Here is a 25,969-nt window from a genome sequence, read left to right on the forward strand (position 1 = left end):
AGTTCCCGTGCCACACCCAAGGTATGGAAAGAACTTTGCAACTAGTTACGGAGGCCTCCATGAAAGTTTTTGGTCATAAAAACCGTGACGACTTCATTCGGACTACCTTGAAATCCAGAAAAAGTATGTCAGGTTCAAGGATCAGTCTAATATGTGAATTGTGAAACCTTCGCGAAAAATTTTCACAAACTTGAAATTGAAAGTCGATAAGTTTTATAAGGTATTCGTTTATTTTTCTGTTTGTTAAAACATAAACATTAATATTCTAATCTATCAGGTATTTGTGTGAATGAAACATTTGGAGCCTAATAACTGTGTAGTTCCAAAATGTTGCTGCTTTACTTGAAACACATGTGTAATTGTTAGAAAGAAATGGTTGAAGTACTAGAAAGATTGTAAGATTGAAAGAATATGGTTGAAGTACTAGAAAGAAAAAAATATGTAAGTTCAGGCTAACTGCCAGAAGAGAAAGATTTATCCCAGGGTTCTGAAACATTTTATGGTAGTTAAATATATGTAAAGCAACTTTTCGTTACTACCATGAAAGATGTGATAAATGTATAGTATTAAAAAATAAGAAAAAAAGATAAATGTTTTGAATTTTTCAATGAATTTTCAAAATTTTGCACCCCCTGCCAGAACATAAGTTATGAGTCTAGGGTTTTGAAATTTTGCACAGGTAATACCTATACGTAGATGTAACTTTTCCGCACTACCGCGAAAGGGCCTACGATTCTATTGAAAATTTACAAAATTTTAGATTTTTCCTATTTTTTACCAAATTTTCGAAACTTCATAGGCCTTGCCAGAACAGAAGATATTATCCTAAGTTTCTGAAATTTTGCAAGGTTAATACTTAAGTACATGCAGACACAACTTTTCCGCACTACCGCAAAGGGATCCTCAAACTTTCGATTTTTTGACCCCCCTCCCCTAGCTTCCAAGCTATACGTGGGGATAATCCGTTGAGTGACAACCTATTGAAGATTGAAAACAACATTGTAATTCAATCGCTGTCTAGACTCTTTGTTCTCTAATCAATCATACAGGCTCTTGACTATGAAAGGAGTTACTAAAATATATTATTCTCATGTTTTTCATGCAGCTCCTCCAAATTTCTATTCTTTGTTTAATAATTACTGTTAAACAAAGAAGGTCGACTGTTAATCTTGTATGAAATGTACATGAGCTCTAAAATCAAGAGAGATTGTCCATCATTTTTGTATACAAAATATTATTAGTATATCCTAATAATTGAACAAACATAATTTAAGTACCATGAATAATACGTATTAGTTGCAAGATAATTTGACATGTTTAATTAGAAGTTCTTACAAGGAGACTTACGGAAGTGTCACTCGCCGATTTAAATGAAACTTTGCATATTTGTAGAACAAAAATAATCGACACATATTGTTTTGTTTAAGCAATGGTGAAGATTTAAGGGTGGAAACCATTCTTTGAACGTTAGGGGTGGTCTCCAAGCATAGACAGAAAACAATCATTTAATATAGAAGAACACATACTGCCAAAGTAGTTTTAGGATAGCTGATTCAGAATCTGACGTCAAAATTACAAAATTCAAAATGGCGAATCCAGTATAGTGATTACAATTACAAAATGTCTTCTGATTTGAAATTCTCTGCACATACCCAAGAACAATTATAGTAGGTAGGGGTTACTACGAGAAGGTTGCAGATCGATTTGAAATTCATTTCTATTGATTTGAAACACCTTTATTTTAACGGAATGCTTGATTAAAGTGAGTCTCTGCACCTCTTCCTATTCACTGTGCTTATGTATAGTGAGTTCCCTCGCCTCTCACTATGTCAGAATTTCACATATTCTCAATTGTTATAATAATGAATTTGTTGAATTTCGTAAAAAAGAAAATGTGTGATGCACAACCATTGTTTACACTAAGCTCACCTTATTACAGCAATAACTGTGACAAATCGCAAAATGCAGCACAATCTTCTTCCAAATACTGTTTTTGTATCACGCATATCTAATAAGATTTGCAAATCTGGGAGAAGAATACTAATTATGAATCGGCGATTTGGATCTAAATTATGTAATTACGGAGATGTAAATTTATGTTATAGTTGTAGAGTACAATATCAGTAAAATGTCTCAAGAAGTTTTTCCACAGTCTAAAGGCGAACACACCAAGAGGTTGAATCCTACCAATTGTTAGTGCCGAATGGTTTCTATTTTGAGGTACTCTTTTGTTCGTAAGATAGGTTGAAAAGCTGATTAATTGTGACCACTCTACGAATCTAATAACAAAATGGACTTTACATTAGACGCTGGGAGAAAAACTTCTTGAAACCATGATCTTTCAAGACCTGATGTTAATTTTCCCGAATTTAGTGCTTTCACAAGGACATTTTCAGATTAAAAGAGGTTGTTTTGGACTACAGGGACAGATATTCCATTCTTCTCCTGAAAAATGATTAACAATGATGATAACCGAACACCGTTTTCAGAAATTAAAAGCTGTATGGTGTAGCTGTGAGTCATAGATTTATTGATTGTGCCACACTTTCTACTGTTCGTGTCTCTGTAAACGTTATAGTGAGAGGTGCAGAGCAGTATTTCTTTCAGACCTGTTTTTGGGAGGCAATGCCCCCAGGAGCTCTGAGAGTGCCCCCCCCCCCTCGGGAGCAGACCAAAATAATACGTCTGTACCATAATAATAACGGTATTCACCAGGTTATGGCATATGCTGATCATGTAAATTTAATAGCGGATGATAGGAGAACAATAGAAAAAAAATGCAGAGATCTTATTAAACGCTTGCAGGAACATGGGTTTAGAAGTAAATGCAGAGAAAACTAAATACATGGAAGTGCATCGGGACCGTAATACGGCAAATTATGGATACATTAAAATATTAAATTATACTTTTGATAAAGTGGATATTTTCAAATATTTAGGATCAATATTAACAGACGAAAATCATATTCACCAAGAAATTAAATGTCGACTAAAAGCAGGGTATTCGTGTTACTATTCGGTTCAAAACCTCTTGTCGTCGCGAATTCTGTCGAGGAACTCGAAGCTTAAAATATATAAAACGATAATCATGCCTGTTGTTCTGTATGGTTGCGAAACATGGTCGCTTACTCTGAGGGAAGAACATAGACTGAAAGTATTTGAGAACAAGATCCTGAGACGAATATTCGGACCCAAGAGGAATGGGAATGGGGAATGGCGGAAACTTCATAACGAGGAACTACATAATTTATACGGTTTACCCAGCATTGTTAGGGTGGTCAAGTCTAGGAGGCTTAGGTGGGCAGGTCATGTAGCTAGAATGGAAGAAAATAGAAATGCTTTCAAAGTCCTGACTGGAAGACCAATCGGAAAACGACTATTAGGAAGACCTAGGCGCAGATGGGAGGACAATATTAAGATGGATCTCGCAGAGATAGGAATACAAAGTAGAAACTGGATCCAATTGGTTAAGGATAGAAGTCAGTGGAGAGCTTTTGTAAACGCGGTATTGAATCTTCGGGTTCCATAAGCCATAGAGTTAGTTAGTATACCATAATAATAAATAGAATAATATCAGTAGTACCGCCAGTCTGGAATACTAAGTGCCCCCCCCCCCCGAAACATTGTTTCTGAAAGAAACACTGGTGCAGAGACCCACTTTAATCAAGCATCCCATTAAAATGAGTACAGAAGGGGGTTTCAAATTGGTCTGCATCCTGCTTGGTGCAATCTCTGCCAACTAGAATTGTTCTTGGCTAAGTGCAGAGAATTTCAAACCAGGATACATTTTGTATTGTAATCACTATATTAGATCCACCATTTTTAATTTTGTAATTTTGACGTCAGATTCTGAATTAGCTGTAACAAAACCACCCTAGCAGTATGTTTTCTTCTAAATTAAATAGTTGTTTTCGGTCTATGTTTAGATACCACCCCTACCGTTCAAAGGGTGGTTTAAACCCTTAAATCTTCACCATTGCCGAAACAAAAATAAAATACGTGTCGATTATTTTTCGATGTTCTACAAGTATGCAAAGTTTCATTCAAATCGGTGAGTGACATTTCCGTAGGTCTCCCTGTTAGTTTAAATCTTTGTTCTGTTACTCAAGTTGTAACTTAAGTTTATTCCGTGTTATTACATCCGAATTATTAATGATTCACAATCATAAAATCTATTATAATAATTATCTCGAAAAGATGTGTTTGGATGAATTTTGTTCTTGTTCTCATCAATTCAATTAAATCATATACTTGCTGTTGGCACATTGGATCGCTAACAGATATCTGGTAGAATAATGCCATATATGACACCTCTATTAACATCGAAGAATGGTTTAAAATTGTTTCGGTCTGTAGCACTAACATGAAATAAAATTAAAGGATCGTTTTACATATTTATTATAGTATGAAATTTGACCAGTTTCTTTGCATTCCGTAATTAAGCGTTGCAAAAATGCCGTATAGCTTGCATCTAGACCATGCTTTTAACAATGAGATATACGCAATGAATATGCTTAGAAAAGGTTATGCAGGCCAACAGTAATATGTATTTTGTTATACTATATACTCTATTTTGTAACCACTTTAACAAAAGAAACACTGACCAAAGTTTAAAACACACTGTATTTTAAATTATAATATGTAACGGTTTCGGATATCTAACATATTTTGGATAAGTGGGTTTTAAGCTTTGGTTAGAGCTTCTTTTCTTGAAATAATCAATCCAAAGCCATGGATAGTCTTGCTATGTAACCATTTCTTTCTTTTTCTTTCATATCTTCATGAATTGGCAACAAAGGTAATAATTATTGAGACATTTCGCCATTTTCTGTTCAAAAACAAAGGGAAGATAGTCGTTGGACCTGGTAATGTAAAACTTCCATCTCCATTTCGACGTGTTTTGCGTTTTACAGGTAAGTTTAGCCATAGAAAAAACTCAATATAAGCAAATCAACAAAATATAATATTCTAGTTTCCTTTATGATTACGTATTTTCTTGCATGAAATTACTCGGGCTCCGAAAGTATTAACTCGGATTTATTTGATGTGTGAACTCACAGAAAATCCAAATGCACAATATTAACATATGCCAACTTATTGGATCGAAATCCGGACGTCGACATACACAATTTATATCCACACATAGCTCATGTAATAATAACCACGTTAGCATAGGAGCAATTTAGGATACATACTCATTACAAAACTTAACCATTTAATTTCTAGGTAGAGCGATGAATTTGTTAAGTTGGATAGTTTTGATTGCACAAATAAGACTAGACATATCAGATCAGATAATTACCCCAAACTGGTGCTGTGGCCTTATGACAAAATCAATAATAACTGTCATATTAAATTAGAAGTTAGATTTTGATGTGAAATGAAATTGGTACTGAACTCGAATAATGGAAATGTGTTATCAATTTGTAACCAGCATGTACTCACCAAGATTTTGATCGGTGAAGATTTGAGAGGTCGAACCTTCTTCTGTGATGGTCACTTCAAAACTCTCTCGAGTTCACTACTCTTTTGTACACCTACCTTTTCTACCTATAGTTTTTGGTAGCGTCATTTCTTCCGCTTACAATTACATTTTCAAGACTTACCTCATGACTCGAAGTAGGAAGTGTTTGTTATTGACTTGATACATTGCTGCAAAACATAAGTTATATTTCCTATTAAAAGAAAAAATGAAATCCTTAAGTTTTACGTCCCACGGATATGCCGGTTAGGCTAAAGAAGACGGTGATGATGAGAGAAATGGTGGAATGAAGAAAGCGGGAGAACCCCGAGAAAACCCACGAGCACGTTGTTTGTCCACCACAAAGTCCACACGGCGCGAGCTGGGATCGAATCAGGGACCCCAAGCTCCGGAGGTGAACGCTCTACCACTGAGCCACCGTGCCCCCCTTCCTATTAAAAGAATATTTTATCTAGACATAGTTTGAGTTGTTACGAGACTTCCTCAATTTCTCTACACATGTGAACGACCTAACAGCACCAGATTGGGAATTGAATTTTTATTTCCATTTAAAATATGAAAGTTTACAAAATATTAATATCAAAATTAATAAAATATTTTTTGCCCTTTACCTATTCGCTTTAGTCATATTACATTCCTCCCCGCTTGGATATTCGGCATTTCCGATGTCGATATAAATATAAGAAAAATCAAAGCAACACCAAACCAATAAATAGATTGAATATATGTATAAAACATTTCGTTAAAATAAAATCAGTTTGTAGCAAGCTGAAATGAATGAGTGATAAAACACTGCTTAGTCCAAGATAATCATATCAAAATAAAAATGAAGTCGTTATGATTGCGTTTGCATATTACAAGGTCAGTATTACGGTCACATGAATATGCATACGTCCTTGCAATGTCACAGGTAAAGAAAATCTCCACACAGCAAAACAGAAATATAGGTCAGTTTTAGATTGTTTGTGTTTTGTGAGGGAGTGATTTGTATGTGTTTCGAGATTTATACGCTGATATATTGATAAGTATGTCTTATATCGTTATACAAATAAAAAAAATTCTCATTTTTTTAAAACACTGATTTCGTATTATGTGAATTTGCACTAACATTCACAACGGCACTACACTGAAAAATAGTAAATATATATGAGTAACATGAAGATAATCAAAATTATGTCCATCACCATAACTATTTGTGGATTCAGTTTCACCTTTTTTCACTTAAAAAAAATAAATATACACTAAAGCGCCACAATATTAACATAATTATATATAACATTTTCACTATTAATACTACAATAATATTATTTCACAAATAATCACTTATCACTGTTCACTTTCACATATAAACTTGGGGAGGGAAATTTACACTAGAGGGGGGTTGAGACGAGTATTTCCTGGTTAATCATATTTCCAGTTGATGTGGCAGGAATCCAGATGTGTCCTCTTCCGTTGGCACTTGACGAAATTTAAATGTCCATGGAAAACATGTTGGTGGAATTAAGTCTTTACCATCGTCTTGATTGTAGAGATGATTATTTATTAGTATATATATGTAGTCGACATATATCGACTTGAATATATTCTTTAAAGTCGATAGTTGGTGATTTGTAATTACAAAACTCTTGGGATGTTTAGAGTACATGTTTGCAGGTATGATTGACACGACACAAATTCGATATAGGAGAAATATTTGAAGTATAGCTGGAATAAGTAACTCTGTAATTTAAACCATGAATACGCAGAGAAATATTATCTGAAGAAAAATGAGGTATGTTTTGATTTTGCTCATATTCGTAGCAGATATCCTCATATACAGTAGGGTGGAGCGTTTTGCACTTTTGTTGGAAATTCGATGACGACTAGTGCGGAAAGGTGCCATTAGTGGTACCGACCTTACTGATTTAAAAAAATGAACAACCCCTTACCCTTCCTCAACGAACCCAAATTTTTTAAGTGTTTGGTTAGGCAACAAGCACAACACAAATGACAGAAAAGCTACTTGTGGTAGTTTCTAGAGTTACCTGATGGCTATAATACAATTATTTTATTAAAAGAAACTTGTAGCAATGCCAGTAAATAATTTTAAAATGTTTATGAGTCAAAGTACAGCCATATTAACTCAGTTGTTGGAACTAATGTCCAGATTTTGTTTTGGAATGCCACGTTAACGATGATTATAGGCAAAGCCCTTGATATAACACGATTTTCTTTGTGCAAGTCTTCGCTTATTTTGCTCTGTACGCAAAATAACCCAGAACTCACCACGGGGAGGTGGTTGCACATCGAATTCCGACCACCCACCTACCCAGTAGACATACTGACATTTGACCTTAGGTCTCGTAGTTCTTCTTGGTCCCGAAGCGGGGTATTTTTGTTTTAGACTTCAGTTTGTCTCTAACGTAGATATCTATTGCGCTCTGCCCGCACTTTTTCGACGCTGCCTCGAACACCAGCTTCACTGTGCGTTCCACAGTTTGACTATGGCAAGGGAATGTTGTTATTAGAGAAGCTACAGTTCGGATGTTTTCTTTAAGCTGCTGATCCGTTATGTTTCGTTTGATTGGCGGCTCTGTTAGACATTTACGCCAATTAATCATGCCATAGTAATTTTCAGCTGAAAAGTTTAATTTCGGAACAATGAAGTCACGTGGGCGGCTTCATCTCGGAGTCTTCTGGCTGCGGCACTTTCTTATCCTTCTCCAGCCTAACGTTCGAATATGCGGATTTTCATCTGCTGTCATCGCTATCAGCAGGTTTTTTTATGATGAGTGTAGTATCCGTTTGTTTGTAGAACAGAATGAATTATGTGTTGTAGATTTTCTGGCAGAAAACGTGATAGTTTAACTATGCTAAACAGATGCATGGCGTCCATTTCGAACGAAGGATTTCGCCGTATTGAAAACCAGACTAGAGTGTATACTTTAACAATGTACTGGCATAGTAGACACAAACTTGAACTAGGTTTATCAGTACTGATGTAGTGGCGAAAAATCCTACAGGCCAATGTAAGCCATCATGAATGTGATAATGGTCCTGGTTTTCTGTTTGCTAAATCGGTAGTACACATTCCTGTAGCAGCAGCCTTACTAATTTCAAAGAGATAATTCTGGTCATTGCTGAAACCATCTGGTTTTTCCATTTCAGAAACCCATTCAACGGGAATGGATGTAAAGGAGACGATCGGTGAACGTTCACAATCCTTTAATTTCTTTCCTATCGGGCTGGGAAAAGCGTTGGGTCCGGTCGTCCCACTATCCAATTCGGTAACCAGGTCTCGAAATAGCAACTCGTTGGTATGAAGAAGGCAAATGAGATGCTGCAGTTCCTTTCCTAGGGATCTTTGTATCTGACTTATCACGCCGTTATCTCGTCCTGTGTTCGTGGCTACACCATCACTGCCGACTCCCTCAAGACTTGACACGTCGTACTGGTTCTTCGCTAAAAGCTCCAATATAGAGTCGGCAATATCCTTGCCAGTGCCTGACTTAGGTGTGGCATGACCCTCTGAACCGGGCTCCGATAGAACTGTCATATGCTTTTCTGTAACCTCTCGTTTTCGTAGTTTGCCGTTAATTTTCTTTGCACAAGAGTTGCATCATTTCTTCCGTCGAAGTAGATACTTGTAATCGCCCGGCCTAAGTGAGCCTTTTCTTTCTGGATCTTCTCACCCAGTTTGTCTTTTCCTCTTCGTACCTTAGATCTGTCAACAACAAGATTTTTGTCCTCTGCCAGATGAGACTCGCGTCCTGAAGTACGGCAGAAGCGATCAAAGAAACCTGTCTGTCTGAAGCTCCAGTTCTAAACGCTGCCTCCGCTGTATTTTGAAGACAGAGGCGCTTTACGCTATGTTTCCTTCTTGGTCGCGCCTCGAAGTCAGATCACGACGTGCTTCCCGATTCAACAGCTTCGCTGGATTCCTCTGACGACGCCAGTATCTTTGACCTGTACCTAAGCCTAATCCCACTAGTTGATGGACTTGCTTCAACTCTTCCAGCGTCTTTCTGGGTTGTATGCCCCTTAAATCTGCTCACTTTACGGGAAAACATCTTTGACAGAGATTTGCTTGTTCGGACGTCAATGTTACCAATGCTCATTTTCCGTGATGTTCTCTCGTCCAAAAGAAACTTGAATTCTCGTTTTGGAATTTTGCGTGTCCTCTCAAAGTTGCAATCTTCGGCGGTTTTACATTTACAAGACGCAATATCAAAAAGAGACTTTTCCGCGTGTCCAACAAAACCTGCACGAAGTGTTGCTTCTTGTCCCTGTCGACTGAAATGTTTTTCCTTGGTGCAACACTTATTATAAAATGTTTTCAAAATGTCAAAAACTCTCTTCTCTGAAACCACAGGAATGTTTGGTTTACGTCAAATATGTACAACTCCTTGTCCAACTAGTTTACAAATGTCGGTCACTGGTAATTTAGTTACACTTTCGTCACCACTTAAACCACTTCGAAACCAGTGATAATGTCGCATAACGTCAGCGTACGTAGGTAACTGCTCTTCATTAATATCACTTGAAGTGCCAAATAAGCCTTCTTTCACACTTTCCCGCGTTGGTCTGCTAAGAGGCTTTTTCTACATCTTGCTTTCCATTGCTTCCGAACTTGGAAACAAAAGTATACAAAATGTCTCTGAATCGTATCGCACTGTAACTTTAGGTAAAATGCACCAACTCTCTGTCTTAACAGAAACAGTAGCTAACGAAAACCGTTAAAGCTTAAGCTACAAGCAATTGACCTGTTGGATTGGTTGGCCGAAGTACGCAACATTTATACCACCGCCGAACTTCGAGCGAGAATATTCTAGAAACGTCGGCATAGGTTCTGGAACCAACGAGGCGAGCGGGAGGTACGCGAATCTTCTGAACGGAGCCGAACGTTGCGACGACGCCCGAAGAGCGTGGCCAGAGTAAGCAACCACGAAGTTATGTAGCCTGCCGCTAGATGGCATTTGCTGTCGGTGTACATAACAAGCGAAGAGTTGTCAAAAACAAATCGTGTTATATCAAGAGCTATGCCTATAATCATCGTTAACATGGCATTCCAAACAAAATCTGGACATTAGTTCCAACAACTGAGCTAATATGGCTGTATTTTGACCCATAAACATTTTAAAATTATTTACTGGCATTGCTACAATTTTCTTTTAATAAAATAATTGTATTATGGCCATCAGGTAACTCTAAAAACTACCACAAGTAGCTTTTCTGTCATTTGTGTTGTGCTTGTTGCCTAGCCAAACACTTAAAATTTTTAAGTCCGTTGGGGCAGGGTAAGGGGTTGTCCAAAATAAAAGAGTCAGTAAGGTCGGTACCACTAATGGCACCTTTCCGCACTAGCCATCATCAAATTTCCAACAAAAGTGCAAAACGCTCCACTCTAATATACAGGGTCTAGTTGAGGTAAAGATGGAATTTGAATAGAACTAATTTTCTGCTGTGGTTGTTTAATTACATTTCCTGAAGATGTTCTGCATTGAAAATAAATAAAAAATGGCTAACATAAGGAAAATTAAGGTAGAAATGACAGTAAATATAATTATATAGAATATGGCGAAGTTCATGTTGATTACTTGCCTATAGAGGAAAATAGAAGAAAATGCTATATAATTTTATTATGGGAGTTTAATAAATAGATTTATAATTACATAAGACACAACATATATTTGTTTCATATGCGCATATACATTTCCAAAAATTCGCTTTACGAATACCTTTTTGTGTACTTTTTCCGTCCAGTTTGATGTCTTCGTCTCGCTTTGCAAGAATTGATTTTCAAATTGAAATTTTCCTTTCAAAGAAAATAATAGTCTGTCTTTGGATTTGCTTTGCAAATCATGTTATGACTATTATTTGATTGCTTCAGTAAAATAACCTAAGTCTCTATATCATCATGTTACAATAATATTTTTCGTATAAAGAATCATTTCATACATTATTTGTTTGCACGTGCTTAAAATTATTTAAAGTTTCTTCATTATGTGAATGTAATTTCATATTTATATTCGATAACTCCCTATTAATTTTAAATAACTTTATAGATAAAAATATGATAATGAGAGGAGACAGTACAGCACTTGTAATAGATATGATTAATAGTGAGGACATTGGTTCATTAGAAATTTGTAAGGATAGAGTGTAGGCATTTACAGTTTTATACTCTATTTGCTGCGCTAATGTTTCCAACTTATTTGAAAAAGTATCCATATTAGAAGAAAATGGAGGATAAGTGATGTTAGGCATTAGAATTTTGTGAGTTAAATTTAAAGTACGTCGTGAGTCAAGAATTTGATCGGCTATTGTTATTGACTCAAAATATTCGTACACGAAAAATGAAGCATTTTCATGACGTTGACACTGCTATAGACAGGTTTTCCGTGTATCTTTTTAATTAGATGACTATTTACACTTGCGGAGAGAATTATTCCCAAAGGAGTATGTTTGAAAATAAACTTAGCATTTATCTCTTTAGTTTGCATTTCACAAGATTCAGTAGAGTTATGGAACAATAAATTTAATAGGTTGTGTACTTTACTAATACAGAACATATAACATTAATTAATCTAAAATGTAATATGTATATGTATACGAGGGGGACTCAAAAGAAACCGGATTGAAAGAGCGCCGCCGTTCCTAGCCGTAGCAGAGAGTTCTCCTGCTAGGTGGATCTAGTAGAGACCTTCCCAGACCAGTTGGCCAAGCAGCGTCTGCGTAGGAGGTTAATGTTTGATCGTATTATTGTTTTTCTCAACTGTTCTCGTTTGCCGCCTGCGAAGTCGTTATGGCAAATTCAAAGGAACATGAAGTGTGTTTGTTTCCTGCTTGGAAAATCGGAAACGAAAACTTACCAAATGCTTCAACAGGCTTTCAAAAAGGATACTATGAACTGCACACAATTTTTGAGTGGTTTTTGCGCTTTAAGTGTGGTGAGATGAGTGTTGAAGATCATGCTCGTTCTGGGTGCTCTTCATCATTTTGAAACGACAAAAACATCGAACAAATCTGTCCCAAAATCAGCAAGGATCGTCGTTTCATGATCGATGATACTTCAAAACAGACAGAAGTGAGTTGGAGCTCGTGCCAGCGTGAGGTTTTGCAAATGGGACATTTTGCCACTAAGTTTGTTTATCGCCTGCTCACACAGAATCAAATCATTCGTCTAAATTTGAGCCAGGACTTCAAAAATCAGATTGAAAGTGATCCAAACTTTTTGACCAACAGGATGACATTTTCCGAGAATTAAGCAAAATCTAAAAGGAAAATGTTTTGATGGTGTAGAGGCTGTAAAAAGAACTTCGCAGAGCTCATTGGACGATATAAAAGTTCCAGAGTTCCAGAGAAATAGTGGGAAAGATGGGAGAAATGAATCGCATTTAATGGAGAGTATTTTGAAGGAGACTGAAAGAATTTTGTACAAAAAAAAATTAATAAATTATTTTTTAGAACGAAAGTCCGGTTTCTTTTGGGTCCTTCCTCGTATATATCAGCTTCACCTAATTTCTCCAACGAAAATGTTTATTTTTCGGGGGAGTGGGAGGAAATTTCGATTCGAATAACGTCCTATTCTACCCCCACAATATATAAAACAGACAACACAATGTTACAAGTGTACTAAAACGTATGGAATGTTCGAAAAATGAAAATTTAACTACATTTCTGGAGCTCGATTTTGTAGCTTTTAGCTTAAGGTTTGGTTCAGTTTTAGGAGAGCGCCTTATACTCGCTCACCCACACTGAATACTATTTAGTACAAATAGGCCACACCAACATATAACCTAACTCAAACCATATTTACAGAAAGGAAAAGAGGATGAAATGAAAAATATTCTAATATACTCTTTTAATGAAAATCACTAATTGTAATATTTAAGTTATTTTGATAATTTAGATATAAACTTCTTCTTGCACAATTATGCTGTGTTTTACTGGCTGCATATTTCCACGGATGGCGTTTTTCTCTTTTTGTCCTTTGTTTACATTTTCATTTGCTGCTGAAGATTGTAGCGGCTTTAATCGTCATATTTCTGTCTCGTCTTGGACATCCTCTCCTTTTACATTTTTAAAAGAAATAAGATATTTGTTCGAGCTGGGCAAATGTGATACTATCCCACCTTGCTTGTCATAACGGAAATCAAATGCTGCTGGTCTTGTCACATTTTGAATGAGCACTTTTTGACCAGGCTAATACTGTGTTTACGCATAAAGGTCTTCGTATTTCTCCAATTGCTTGAGATAACTCTTATACATATTCTGATAGCCCTCACCTCTCGCGAGTTGTATCGTTTCTATTCGTTCGACATTTTCTTCCTCTTGAATTGGAGTATTAAATTGAAGATCAAAAACCAGCTTTGGTTCAAAGCCATGGAGCAGATAGAAACTTGAATATTTAGTTGTTTGATTCTTCAAATTGTTTAATCCAAACAAATTTGCGGTAAGATGATATCCCAATTATTTCCGGTTGATTTGATGTAGTGACGTAACGCTCTTTGAATTGTGTCGCTTGTTTTCTCAGCCAAATTAAGAGAATAATGTGAATTAACTGAAAAAATTTCAATTTTATTCTCAACAATGTTGCTAACTCTGACATGATCTTACTTTTATGAGCAGGAAGATAACCTAAAATTAAAGATGATGGTACTCCGTATTTTAAGATGAGTTTATTATAAATATCAGTCGCAATAGTTTTTCCCGTTAAATCCGGTATGCTTTCAGCTATGACATAATCTTGTACAGCCATCACACATAATTAAAATATACTTGTGACGATATGTAGAAGATTTTGATAAAGGGCCACATTGGTCAGTTGAGACTACTGAAAATGGGATCGCCTTCGGAAATATTGGAGGTTTAATAGTAGCAGGGGTGTAGCCAAGGGGGGGCCCATCGGGGCCGGGCCCCCCCAAATGGTTTCCTGGCCCCCCCAAATGACCAACTTTTAAAACATCATAGTAAAATTATCTCGCTTCATTCATTTAAAAGTAACAAAGTTTATTGACAATTAATAATTTATGGTAAAATAGTACCTATGGAGAAATATTGTTTTTCCATACCGATCGAAAAATAGTATAGTATCTCTTCCTTATACCGATCGAAAAATAGGATACTTTTTGTGACAGCAGATTACACAATTTACTGCGATTTATATTTGACAGTTTGAAGACAAACGTTTTAATATAGTACTACAAATACAGCCATAAAACAAAGTACTAAACTGATTTGTAAGTACAGTGTATTTTTATATGCTTTAACAAGTATTTTAAAAGACATAGAGGATGGAAAATTTGGTGAGAAACAATGATTTTATTCAATTTGGGTTTCATTCGTTCTCTCTTTTATTTCTACTCACGAGGAAACGGTCTTAAATGTAAACAACCGATTTGGCTGGGGTCGGGATATGTGTTACGGGAGACCAAAGTAGGAGACACGCATTTTGGCGTTTGGGCCCATACGCAGAAATTTCCGAAATACGGGGCCCCAAAGTGGCCCTACATGCTATAACTAGGAAGCGAATGACGTAACTTGTACACAACCGATTTGGCTGGGGTCCGGATATGTGTTACGGAAGACCAAAGTAGGAGACACGTATTTTGGCGTTTGGGCCCATACGCAGAAATTTCCGAAATACGGGGCCCCAAAGTGGCCCTACATGCTATAACTAGGAAGCGAATGACGTTACTTGTACACAACCGATTTGGCTGGGGTCCGGATGTGTGTTACGGGAGACCAAGGTAGGAGACACTTAATTTGGCGTTTGGGTGCATACGCAGAAATTTCCGAAATACGGGGCTTCAAAGTGGCCCTACATTCCATAACTAGGAAGCGAATGACGTTACTGGTACAGAATGTTGGCTTGGGTTGGAATATGTTATAATATATCCAAAAGTATGGGACTTGTGTTTGTTGTTAGGTCCCACAAAAAGGAATGTCGAATGTACAGGGTCCGATATTGCTAGATTTTCAATAATGCCATGAAGTTAGAAATACAAGCGAAAAACGCAAACATTCTTTCGCTCCGTTGACACCCTCGTGGTCAGCAGATCCCCCTCGACGGCTCGTGCCAGCTGAACATCTGTTCAGAATTGCATGGGTACCACATACGCCAACTTCATGGCGTTATTGAAAATCTAGCAATATCGGACCCTGTACATTCGACATTTCTTTTTGTGGGACCTAACCACAAACACAAGTCTCATACTTTTGGATATATTATAACATTCCAACCCAAGCCAACATTCTGTACCAGTAACGTCATTCGCTTCCTAGTTATGGCATGTAGGGCCACTTTGGGGCCCCGTATTTCGGAAATTTCTGCATATGGGCCCAAACGCCAAATTACGTGTCTCCTACCTTGGTCTCCCGTAACACACATCCAGACCCCAGCCAAATCGGTTGTGTACAAGTAACGTCATTCGCTTCCTAGTTATAGCATGTAGGGCCACTTTGGGGTCCCGTATTTCGGAAATTTCTGCGTATGGACCGAAAAGCCAAAATACGTGTCTCCTACTTTGGTCTCCCGTAACACATTTCCGGACCCCAGCCAAATCGGTTGTTTACACTTAAGACCGTTTCCTCGTCAGTGTAATAAAATAATTATGTTTTTTTAGTCACGAATAATAAATAAGTATATTTGTCAGGAAACCGTAAAGAAATTAAGTGAAATTTCAAAGAAAATCAATCTTGTGTAGATAGGTTCTGTATACAATGTCTTAAATTTAAATATAAAGGTAACCAAGAAACGTGTTGTTGCTTTTTCACACACCACCTTCGAACATCGATATGTCACCTAACCTGGAAGATGAAAAATAGTCCCCATCAGCATCGACGACCTTCTGAAAACGTTTTGGAAGGCCATGGAATTCATCGCGATAGAACGTGGTGGGCCGTGAAACGAAGAAAGTATCAGGTGCATTTTGGACTTTTACTAGGGATTTGAAATGGCGTCCTCTAATGTGATTGTCCAAAGAATGGAACAGATGATAATCGGACGGTGCAATACGCTGGCAATATAGTGGTTGCAATATTGTTTCCCATCCAAGGCGAAAAATGGTGTCCTGAGTCATCCTAGCCACGAGGGACTTAGCGTTGTCCCGTAAACGAGGACACATATGCAATTCAGAAGTGATGGCTCCAGAGTTTTGAGTTTTTGTTGAGCACAGCTCAACTGCTGACATTACACAGTTGCATTGATACTCTGACCAGCTGGTAGCAGTTCCCGATGCACGATGTACCAAACACACAGAAGGACCTTCTTCTGGTACAGTGCTGGTTTCGGTTGTTTTGAAATAGGTTCATGGGACACTAACCAATGATGAAGACGCCGTGGAGCTTCGTATAGGATACACTTTTTATCACATGTTAACGCCCTGTCCAGAAATGGCTCCGAAACAGTAAATAAACACAGGCGACTGCCGCGTTGCCTTCTGACCCGGAGTCAAAATATGAGAGACCCATTGACCCAACTTGTAGTGCTTCACAAGTTGATGGATGTGCTGCTTAATGGTTTCTCCACACACTGAATTGTAGTCCCAGTTCCTCTTTGTACATGTGCTGGTCTTCTGGCACGTGGTGTTTTCGGGTGTTTCATCATTGTCCTTAAACTTGTTAAACCATCGCTGCAATGTCTGCGTCATCACGACACCCTCACCAAAGGCCTGGCATATCTTCTGTCCCGCTACAGCGGCGTTTGACCTCCATTTGAACTCGTTCAGCATACATGCTCCTATGACGCTCTGTGGAAGTCCCATGTTCCTCTGTCTTTATGCAAGTTCACGGTGTGTCTGAATTGCCACAACCAGGTAGTATGTTGGATATACCTACAACAACAACTGACTTTCGCCTTATCTCCACTCGCATTCAACTCACGATGTGAGGTCCAATTGAACACAGACCTCCACGAAAAGGGACAGAACTTTCTTGGTTACCTTTATAGTTATGCACAAAAGTATAGCGTTTGGTCCCGGGCAGTAGTTCTGGATTAAGCATAATAAAAACTATCTTGAATATAATTTATGGATAATAATAATAATAATAATAATAATAATAATAATAATAATAAGCTAAAATAGTGTTTTTAGTTTTGCAGACTAGCAGCAATACATTTTTTTTGGCTTTGTACATTGTAGCTGGCCCCCCTCAAAAACGACGGGCCCCCCCTACACAAACCTGCTGGCTACACCCCTGAATAGTAGCCATTTGGTTTTCTCTTTTATTTACTTGACAAGAAACACATTGCCTAACTTTCTGACAAAAATAATTATGCATGTGTGGAAAATATATTTTTGTAGCGCCAATTGATATGTACGATTCTGGCCAGCATGTGCCGCAGCTGACGGATGAGCGTGCAACATATTAAAATTGTAATCTTTCATTTTAAATGAAACACACAATAAATGCTTCGTAATATTTCCAAATCTATGTGCACGATATAACTTTCCATCAATTAATTGAAATGCTCTAGCTTGCCGTTCCAGTCTGTAGTATTCTCCTTGCTTATTTTCCTGTAAACATATGTATATGGGACCAAAATAAGGGTCCGTCTTCTGCATTTTTCCAATATTTTCGGGTGCCTGGAAATTTTCTAAACATCTCTCCTGGTCCAAATCTTCTAATAACAAGTCTCCCGGTTGCGGGGGAACAACAGAAATGCGACTCATCGAGTCTACAGGGTTATTCTCACTGCGGACATGAATAGGGGTAAAATCATACTCTGATAACATTAAACTCCAACGAAGAAGCTTGGGCGGCAGATTTGCTGCTGTCTTGAAGTAGGCTAATGCTCGGTTGTCTAGTTTCAAATAAAAATGTCATCCTATTAAATAATAATTAAATGCCTTCATTGCAGCTAATACGGCTAACAATTTCTGTTCTATTGTTGAGAGACATTGCTTTGCTGGTGTCAAAAGCCTCGAATAATAACCAATGGGAGTCCAATTTTGGAATTGTTCGTCTGTACACTGCGTACAATTTGCAGAAATTCCGGTTTTGGATGCATCTATCCATAAACACAGAGGTTTTTCTGGCCGGTAAGGCGCATGCATTGGTGCTTCCAAAAGTTTATTCTTTAACGTCTCAAACGCTTGTTGGTGAGTAGAATCCCAACTAAATCTCACGCCTTTCTTTAATAACTTTTGTAAATCTTGTACTACTTCCACGTAATTAGGTAAAAAGATCCTTACAAAATTGCACAAACCGAGAAACGATCTAACGTTCTTCGTCGATTTCGTGACAGGATACGTTTCAATTGCTTTTACCAAGCGATCTGTGATCTGGTAGCCATAACGCGACACTTTGTGTCCGAGCGCTAAAATTTCTTGAAATAAAAATTGAGATTTTTCTACTGAGATTCTAAGTCCTGATTTTCTAAGACGTTTAAATAGATCTATTAAAATTTCAATTATTCGCTTCTGTGAGTTCGCAAATACATACAAATCATCTACATAACATGCTATGTTTTCTGGATGGATGTTAGCCAACACCATAGACATGAATCTATTATACACAGCTGCACTATTTACAAATCCTTGAAGAGTATCGCAATACTATAAAGTCCCAAGTGACGGTAGAGGAAAGGCAAAATATAGACGAGAATCTCGTGTTAATTCTATATTAAAATACGCCGATGAGACGTCCGAATTTATATACCAAAAATGTCCAGCCACTGAGGAAATTATATCATGAATAGGTGGTAATGCCAGAGAAGGATGGACCACTTTTGAATTCAACAGTCGTACCAACTATTTTTCTCAACTTTCCCGATGGTTTTCTCAAAAATAACACGGGCGAATTAAACGGAGAATGAGACCTTTCCACAACACCTTGCTGAATTAAAGTATTCATGTATTCACACACTTCTGCTTGCAAGGCTTTTCGTATTTGATATTGTTTACGAGAGTAACTCTGACTTTAGTTGTACCCCGTATTGATATCCTCTCACACGGCCTAATCTATTTGGATTTCAGGTAAAAATATCGGCAAATTCCCAACATAGATCTATTACTTTTTGTTTATACTCCGGACTAGATTTTTCTCCTATTTTCAATTTTGAAGCATCAAATAACCTTTGACATTCTTCCAAAAATTCATGATTTATGTAATTGTCGTCTTCTAATGCTGTAATAAAATCTGTGGGTTAAATATATACGTCTTCTGCCTTGCCCAATATAAGATTAGTATTTAATACTACTTTATGCGCTAGTGGATTTATTATTTCAATAACTGTAAATTTATCTGACACAAGAGCTCTCGGAATTAGAATTCATAACTTTTCCGGCAATTCTTGATTCGGTTCAAGAACAATTTCTTTATTTGACCTAGATTGTTTTAATGTTAATGGATCGATAACCTTAGATCTGGCTGGTAACATAGATCTCTTCTTTACAACAAATTTAGGTGCAAAAGCTTCCTCGATCAAAAAGAATACGAAATTCGATACAAAGGTTCCTTGTTTACATCAATTTCTACATCCTTGGGTGGTAATCCAAACCTACTTAACGTTAAAAGATTCATACCTAGACACAATTTAGCTTGGTGAAATATTAAGAAATCGTTTCCTATTAATACTTTCGGTTTAAAATGCTCCAAAACACGGAATTTGTGGTGAAAAGTCCTTCCATTAATGCAAAATCTAACAACTGCCATATATTTTATAACTACAGGGTTCTGAGATACACCCAACACTTTAGTCTGTGCTTCAATAAGTTTTACATTTCTATGCAACAATGATTTTTCTATGATGCTGATAGTAAAAGCAGTTCAGCTATGGCATTGACTGTCATAGAATTTACGTCTATAGGAAACTTAGCTATTTCATTTTCTATATTTAAAGGGTATTGAATTATTTTTGCTTCGTTTTTCTGGAATTTTTATACCATTCGTTATATATGACTAGATTATCTTTCTGTTGACGGTTTTGATTATTATGTTGTACACTGTTATTCTTCAAACATGCACCGCCTTCATGCACGGATGAACTTAGTTTAAACCTTGCATTTGAGATGCATTTGCGTTTGAAACCTGTATATTTTGATAAGTAGGAACTACATATTGTACTGGTACCCTTTGCGGAACACACCAATTTCCCTGTGATATACAATTTGGGTCATTAACTACTGGTAATTGCCAAGCTTGATACATCTGGGGTACAAATGACCATTGTGGGTAGTAATTATTTTGACCTCTACTTCTAAAATTATTTTTACTCCTAAGTGATCTGCCTCTATATGAAACTGTTCCAAAACTATTTTGTAACTCATAATTACTTTGTCTATAATTTCTCGAATTTCCTCTGAAATTTCCACGAATATTTCTTTTGTGGAACCCTCTGTTGCTCTGGTTAAAAATATGTTTAGCATAATTATTTCCCTGTGTTATCTGCACATTAGTTTCTTCACATTGTTTTTGTGTATCCTCAAAACTTTCCATTTTCAACGTTAATTGTTCTAGTTGCTTCTGGACATTCTCCGTTGCCTGCGATATTTTGTTTTTTCTTTGCTATTCCGTTCCGACCCACTAGTTTCAAATTTATTATCGTCCTCCTTGTTCACTTTCGAAACCTGCGAACTAGACCTTATATTATTACGCAATCGCCTATTTTGCCGCAAAACTATATTATCCTCATCTTCATCTAACTCGGATAATTCGGCCTCATTTAATTCTGATGATGTTTCAGAATCTGACGACATATATTTACGCAATTTTCCCAATTTACGGAGTTCCTTTTTCATATATGAATTTAGCCTAGCATGAAGTTCATGTTTCTTCCTATTTTTCACCCTATTCCTATTTGTTTTGAGATTATTCAAGGCTTGAATAAACGCATCCAATGACTCAAATTGCTGTACGCCTACTCTTTCTAAAAAGTATGGCCTCAATCCATCAGTCAAAATAGAAATAATCTGGGTTTCCGTTAATGTGAGCACTGCTTTATCTATCAATCCTAAAACATCTTATATGTAATTCTGTAACGACTCATGTTTCTTTTGAACTTTATTTTGAATTTTAGCGAAAATATCTACATTTTCTTTCGGCGATTTGAAACACTTTTTCACTTGTTCCTTAAATGTCTCATATGACTTAATATGTAACTGTTTAATATTTATAAAAGCACCTAATCTTCCTTTTTCTTTTCCTGAAAAACATGTTATTACTAGATCTTTAGCCTCATCCGGGGATAATTTATTGAGCTTTATAGTGTCGTCAAACACAGAAAAGAACTGCTGAATAGTCATTTCCTTTGGGTCATATTTGGGAAAAGGAAAGGCATTGCTACACACATTTACAATAGGTCTTGAATTTTGGATGGATGTTCCTGACTGAGAATTAGATTGAGAAACATTCGTTTGGTTAACATTTTCACCACGTCTATTATTTGCTTGGGAGAGAGATGGAGGGGTCGCCATGTCTGATCTTAACTTCACTCTACGTCTGCTAAGTTTTATAACAATAAATATTTAATTCTTTGAACGTGACTACTGTACTGAACTAGCTTCGATTTTCAAGATAACATTCGCACACGCTTACTGTTTACATAAGCATTTCCTGTTAAATGCACTGCAATAAGATATCCTAAGAATGCCTGACATGTGAAAAGCAACTCCATCATAAACGCAAAACACATCTATATGTATATGCAATATTTCTTTGTTGTAAGTTACAACACAATTTTCTACAGGAAATAGTATGCACATATTTAAACATATAAATCAGCACCATCCCGGATAATAACAAATCTGATATCCCATATAATTTTACCATCTATTCTCTGCATGATTTGACTGCTTCCTCATATATGTGTGGTTTCGGGATCGATATCTATATTTAACCATAAAACTGTACTACCATTTATGTACAAAGCGTCAGCCATTAATTTCCTTTTGCACTCACTACCATAACATGTTTTTAACAAAGGCGCTAGCCACAAAATCCGGCCCTTATTCCACCATAACGTATGCCAACTTATTGGATCAAAATCCGGACGTCGACATACACAATTTATATCCACACACAGCTCATGTAATAATAACCATGTTAGCATGGGGCAATTTAGGATGCATACTCATAATAAAACTTAACCATTTAATTTCTAGGTAGAGCGATGAATTTGTTAAGTTGGATAGTTTTGATTGCACAAATAAGACTAGACATATCAGATCAGATAATTACCCCAAACTGGTGCTGTGGCCTTATGACAAAATCAATAATAACTGTCATATTAAATTAGAAGTTAGATTTTGATGTGAAATGAAATTGGTACTGAACTCGAATAATGGAAATGTGTTATCAATTTGTAACCAGCATGTACTCACCAAGATTTTGATCGGTGAAGATTTGAGAGGTCGAACCTTCTTCTGTGATGGTCACTTCAAAACTCTCTCGAGTTCACTACTCTTTTGTTCACCTACCTTTTGTTCCTAGATTTTGGTGGCGTCATTTCTTCCGCTTACAATTACATTTTCAAGAATTACCTCATGACTCGAAGTAGGAAGTGTTTGTTATTGACTTGACACATTGCTGCAAAACATAAGTTATATTTTCTATTAAAAGAATGTTTTATCTAGACGTATTTTGAGTTGTTACTCGGCTTCCTCAATTTCTCTACACATGTAAACGACCTAACAGCATCAGATTGGGAATTGAGTTTTTATTTTCATTTAAAATATGAACGTTTACAAAATATTACAGTGAAACCTGTCTATGTTGGCCACCATCGGTTCCATTTAAAAGTGGCCAACTTGTAAGTGATTGGTGTATTTTTAGAATAGGATTTCTAGTATTACATGGTTATAAAATTTTAATAAGCAATATCATGACAGCTACTTTTAAATAATGTATATAGAGGAGTCATAACAATACACAGTACTAGAAAAATACTACAGTATATTTAATATGTGTGCCTTTTTCTCCCTGAAAACTAGTCTGGTACACTGAATTATTCGGACGGAAAACACAATCACACAACCATAAAATCGAAACATATGTACGCAGTTTATTGAAATTGATATTGTAGCACACTGAGTTATTCAGATTGAAAACAAGAAAAGCAAAATTATAAATTCAATAATTTATATGCAGTTTATATGATTTTTTTCGGCAGTGACAAATATTTTCTATAAATACCATTCGAAAAGTAGCAAAGCAGTTACTAATAACAAATTTCTTCATGGTGGTTCATTCTAGACGTATGTCTTTTATTCTTTTTTTTTTTTTTTACATATGTACATTCTAATTTTGTAGTCACTACCTTTTGTTAATTAGCTACAAGTGTTTCCCTTGAAGCAAAAGTTGTTTCGAGAAAATCTTAAGGGATTTCATATTTGAAAACCTCCGCTACCATTCGACAAGCCGTCAGGTGCCAATAAATCACAATTAAGATGGTTAGCTTTAACCTTGAGAATTTTCCGGAATTACTAAAGCTCCCTACTGATAAAAGGAACCGATATAGCTAATGGTTTCACCAAAACAGACAGGGTAAACAAATACATACGACCATTCTCCACTTCCTTCACCACCCCTTTGTCAGGGTAGTGTTCTGGCCATTGACCTCCAGGAACAAATCGTGGGAATCTATGCTTCTCTGTGTCCAGTAACAAACACAAAACATTTGGCTCTCATACGGGAATACGAAAGAGTTAAGAAAAATAACAAAACGTATTCGCGTGGCCAAGATACACAGGTAAATTTATCATTAGCAACATAGGATAAACATTGCTTCAATGCGGCCAACTTCCAAGATAGACAGGTGGCCAACTTACAGAGTAATGAGTAATGAATGTCTTATGGGAAAATGCAGGTTCAAGACGAACCAGGCCAAGATAAGCAGGTGGCCAACTTAGGGAGGTGGCCAAGTTAACAGGTTTCACTGTACTGGCAAAATTAACAAAATATTACTTGCCCTTTACCAATTTGCTTCATTCATATTAAATATTAATATTGAAGTGCAGTTTTCATCTGTTTGATAGATGTGTCGTACAGATGGTGCTGGCCGGAAAGTAGCTGTGGTTTTCAGAATGATCTTGTTCTGAAAAACTGATAATTATAAGTTTTGTAAATACGTTTTTAAAAATACAGGGACAAGTAAGTTGTCCTGAAAATATACCTCTTTAGTCCATGGCAGCAATTAGCAGCAGTTATTAGTTTAATTTATAGTACACCACCTGCGTGACAATACTCTATAAACCATTTGAAGCCTGTGAAGTGTACAGTGGGCCACATAAATTCTTGAGGTATACACGACTCCAAAAGTGCATTACCACCTGCAATTCTCCTTTTTCTGCAATAGTAGGTAACCCAAAAAGCCCGGTCGTTGTCGAATTGGTTAAGAATTCGAAAGGCGTTGTACCAAAACTCAGTTTTGTTACAAATATATCAGTGTGGCAAACTGCAAAAAAGAGAATAAAGTAAATTGTTAAGAATCACGGTTTTATTATTGTGAGGGAAATGGATGACACAAAAAGTTACAAAATGATCTTACTTAAGCAGTCGAAACAAGATGAATGGTAAGAAATAGATATCAGAGGAAAGCAGTTTCTTTCCTTTCTCAAAAAAGAAAGACTCTTAAATAAGAAAATAGGTTACATAATGTGAAACTTTAATATAAACGCCTAACAGCACAGGAAACGGAAACAAAAACAAACACAGATTAAGGGACACCACTAATGTAGTAGATTTGCGGGCCTCCCATGTAAGATAAACAGACTTACTTGTAAACCCAATTGTTATATTATTATTATTATTATTATTATTATTATTATTATTATTATTATTATTATTATTATTATTATTATTATTATTATTGAAAACTAATTTCCTTTCCCAATCTCTGATTCTGCCTAAGAGCATGTCTGCATATAGCGGTCATGTGTGCAGTTTTTGTCAATGAGCGGTTTCAAAGGCCAAATTGGATGGGAATCTTCGAGAAAGAAAAAGAACACTTTCTTATGATAAATTCTATGTCAAAATTCGAAGCACTTGTTTTTGACAGGTGTTTTTTTCTTTCTTTCTTTTTCGGGAAGAGAAAAGTTTTGGCGCCTAAGAAATTACAGTATTTAATATTGCAAGATTGCAAATGGATTTATTTACATTGCTATTTGTGGTAATAAAGAAATTGTCATTGGAAGACATCATTTTAAAAATTTTTGTTTCGTCACCCATCGCGTCTTAGGGGCCACCTATACCTCGCCCCCCAAAGATCGATATCGAATATTTAGGATATGGATATATCGATGTTGATATATTTGCGATATCGAACGTTGATATGTGTCAATATCGATATCGACGATATTGTAATATCGACATATCGCACACGACCAGATCCGAGAAATGATGCTTGAAATATACTGGAATCAATAATCAAAATCTAAATATGTCCTTGCATTTCGTATCCAACGTTCAGGGGGAAGAGGGTGAACCCGAACAAACATTTAAAGCCAAAAAAATTGATAAAATAAAGGTAGATACATTTCCCCTTAATAGAAAACTATTACTATA

General features: G+C 36.4%; 1 protein-coding gene across 1 annotated transcript in view; it reads left to right on the plus strand.

Moving 5' to 3' along the window:
• LOC145687709 (phospholipid phosphatase-related protein type 5-like) overlaps nucleotides 1-25,969 on the plus strand; it is a 112,714-nt gene that overhangs the window by 44,128 nt on the left and 42,617 nt on the right. The window contains exon 4 of the mRNA XM_081761161.1: nucleotides 4,799-4,913. Within this exon, the coding sequence (XP_081617287.1) occupies nucleotides 4,799-4,913 (115 nt within the window). The remainder of the gene's footprint in view (nucleotides 1-4,798; nucleotides 4,914-25,969) is intronic.

This window comes from Thermobia domestica, chromosome 6 (genome assembly GCF_964235325.1).
Source record: "Thermobia domestica chromosome 6, izTheDome1.hap1.1, whole genome shotgun sequence".
In the NCBI taxonomy this organism is placed as follows: domain Eukaryota; kingdom Metazoa; phylum Arthropoda; class Insecta; order Zygentoma; family Lepismatidae; genus Thermobia; species Thermobia domestica.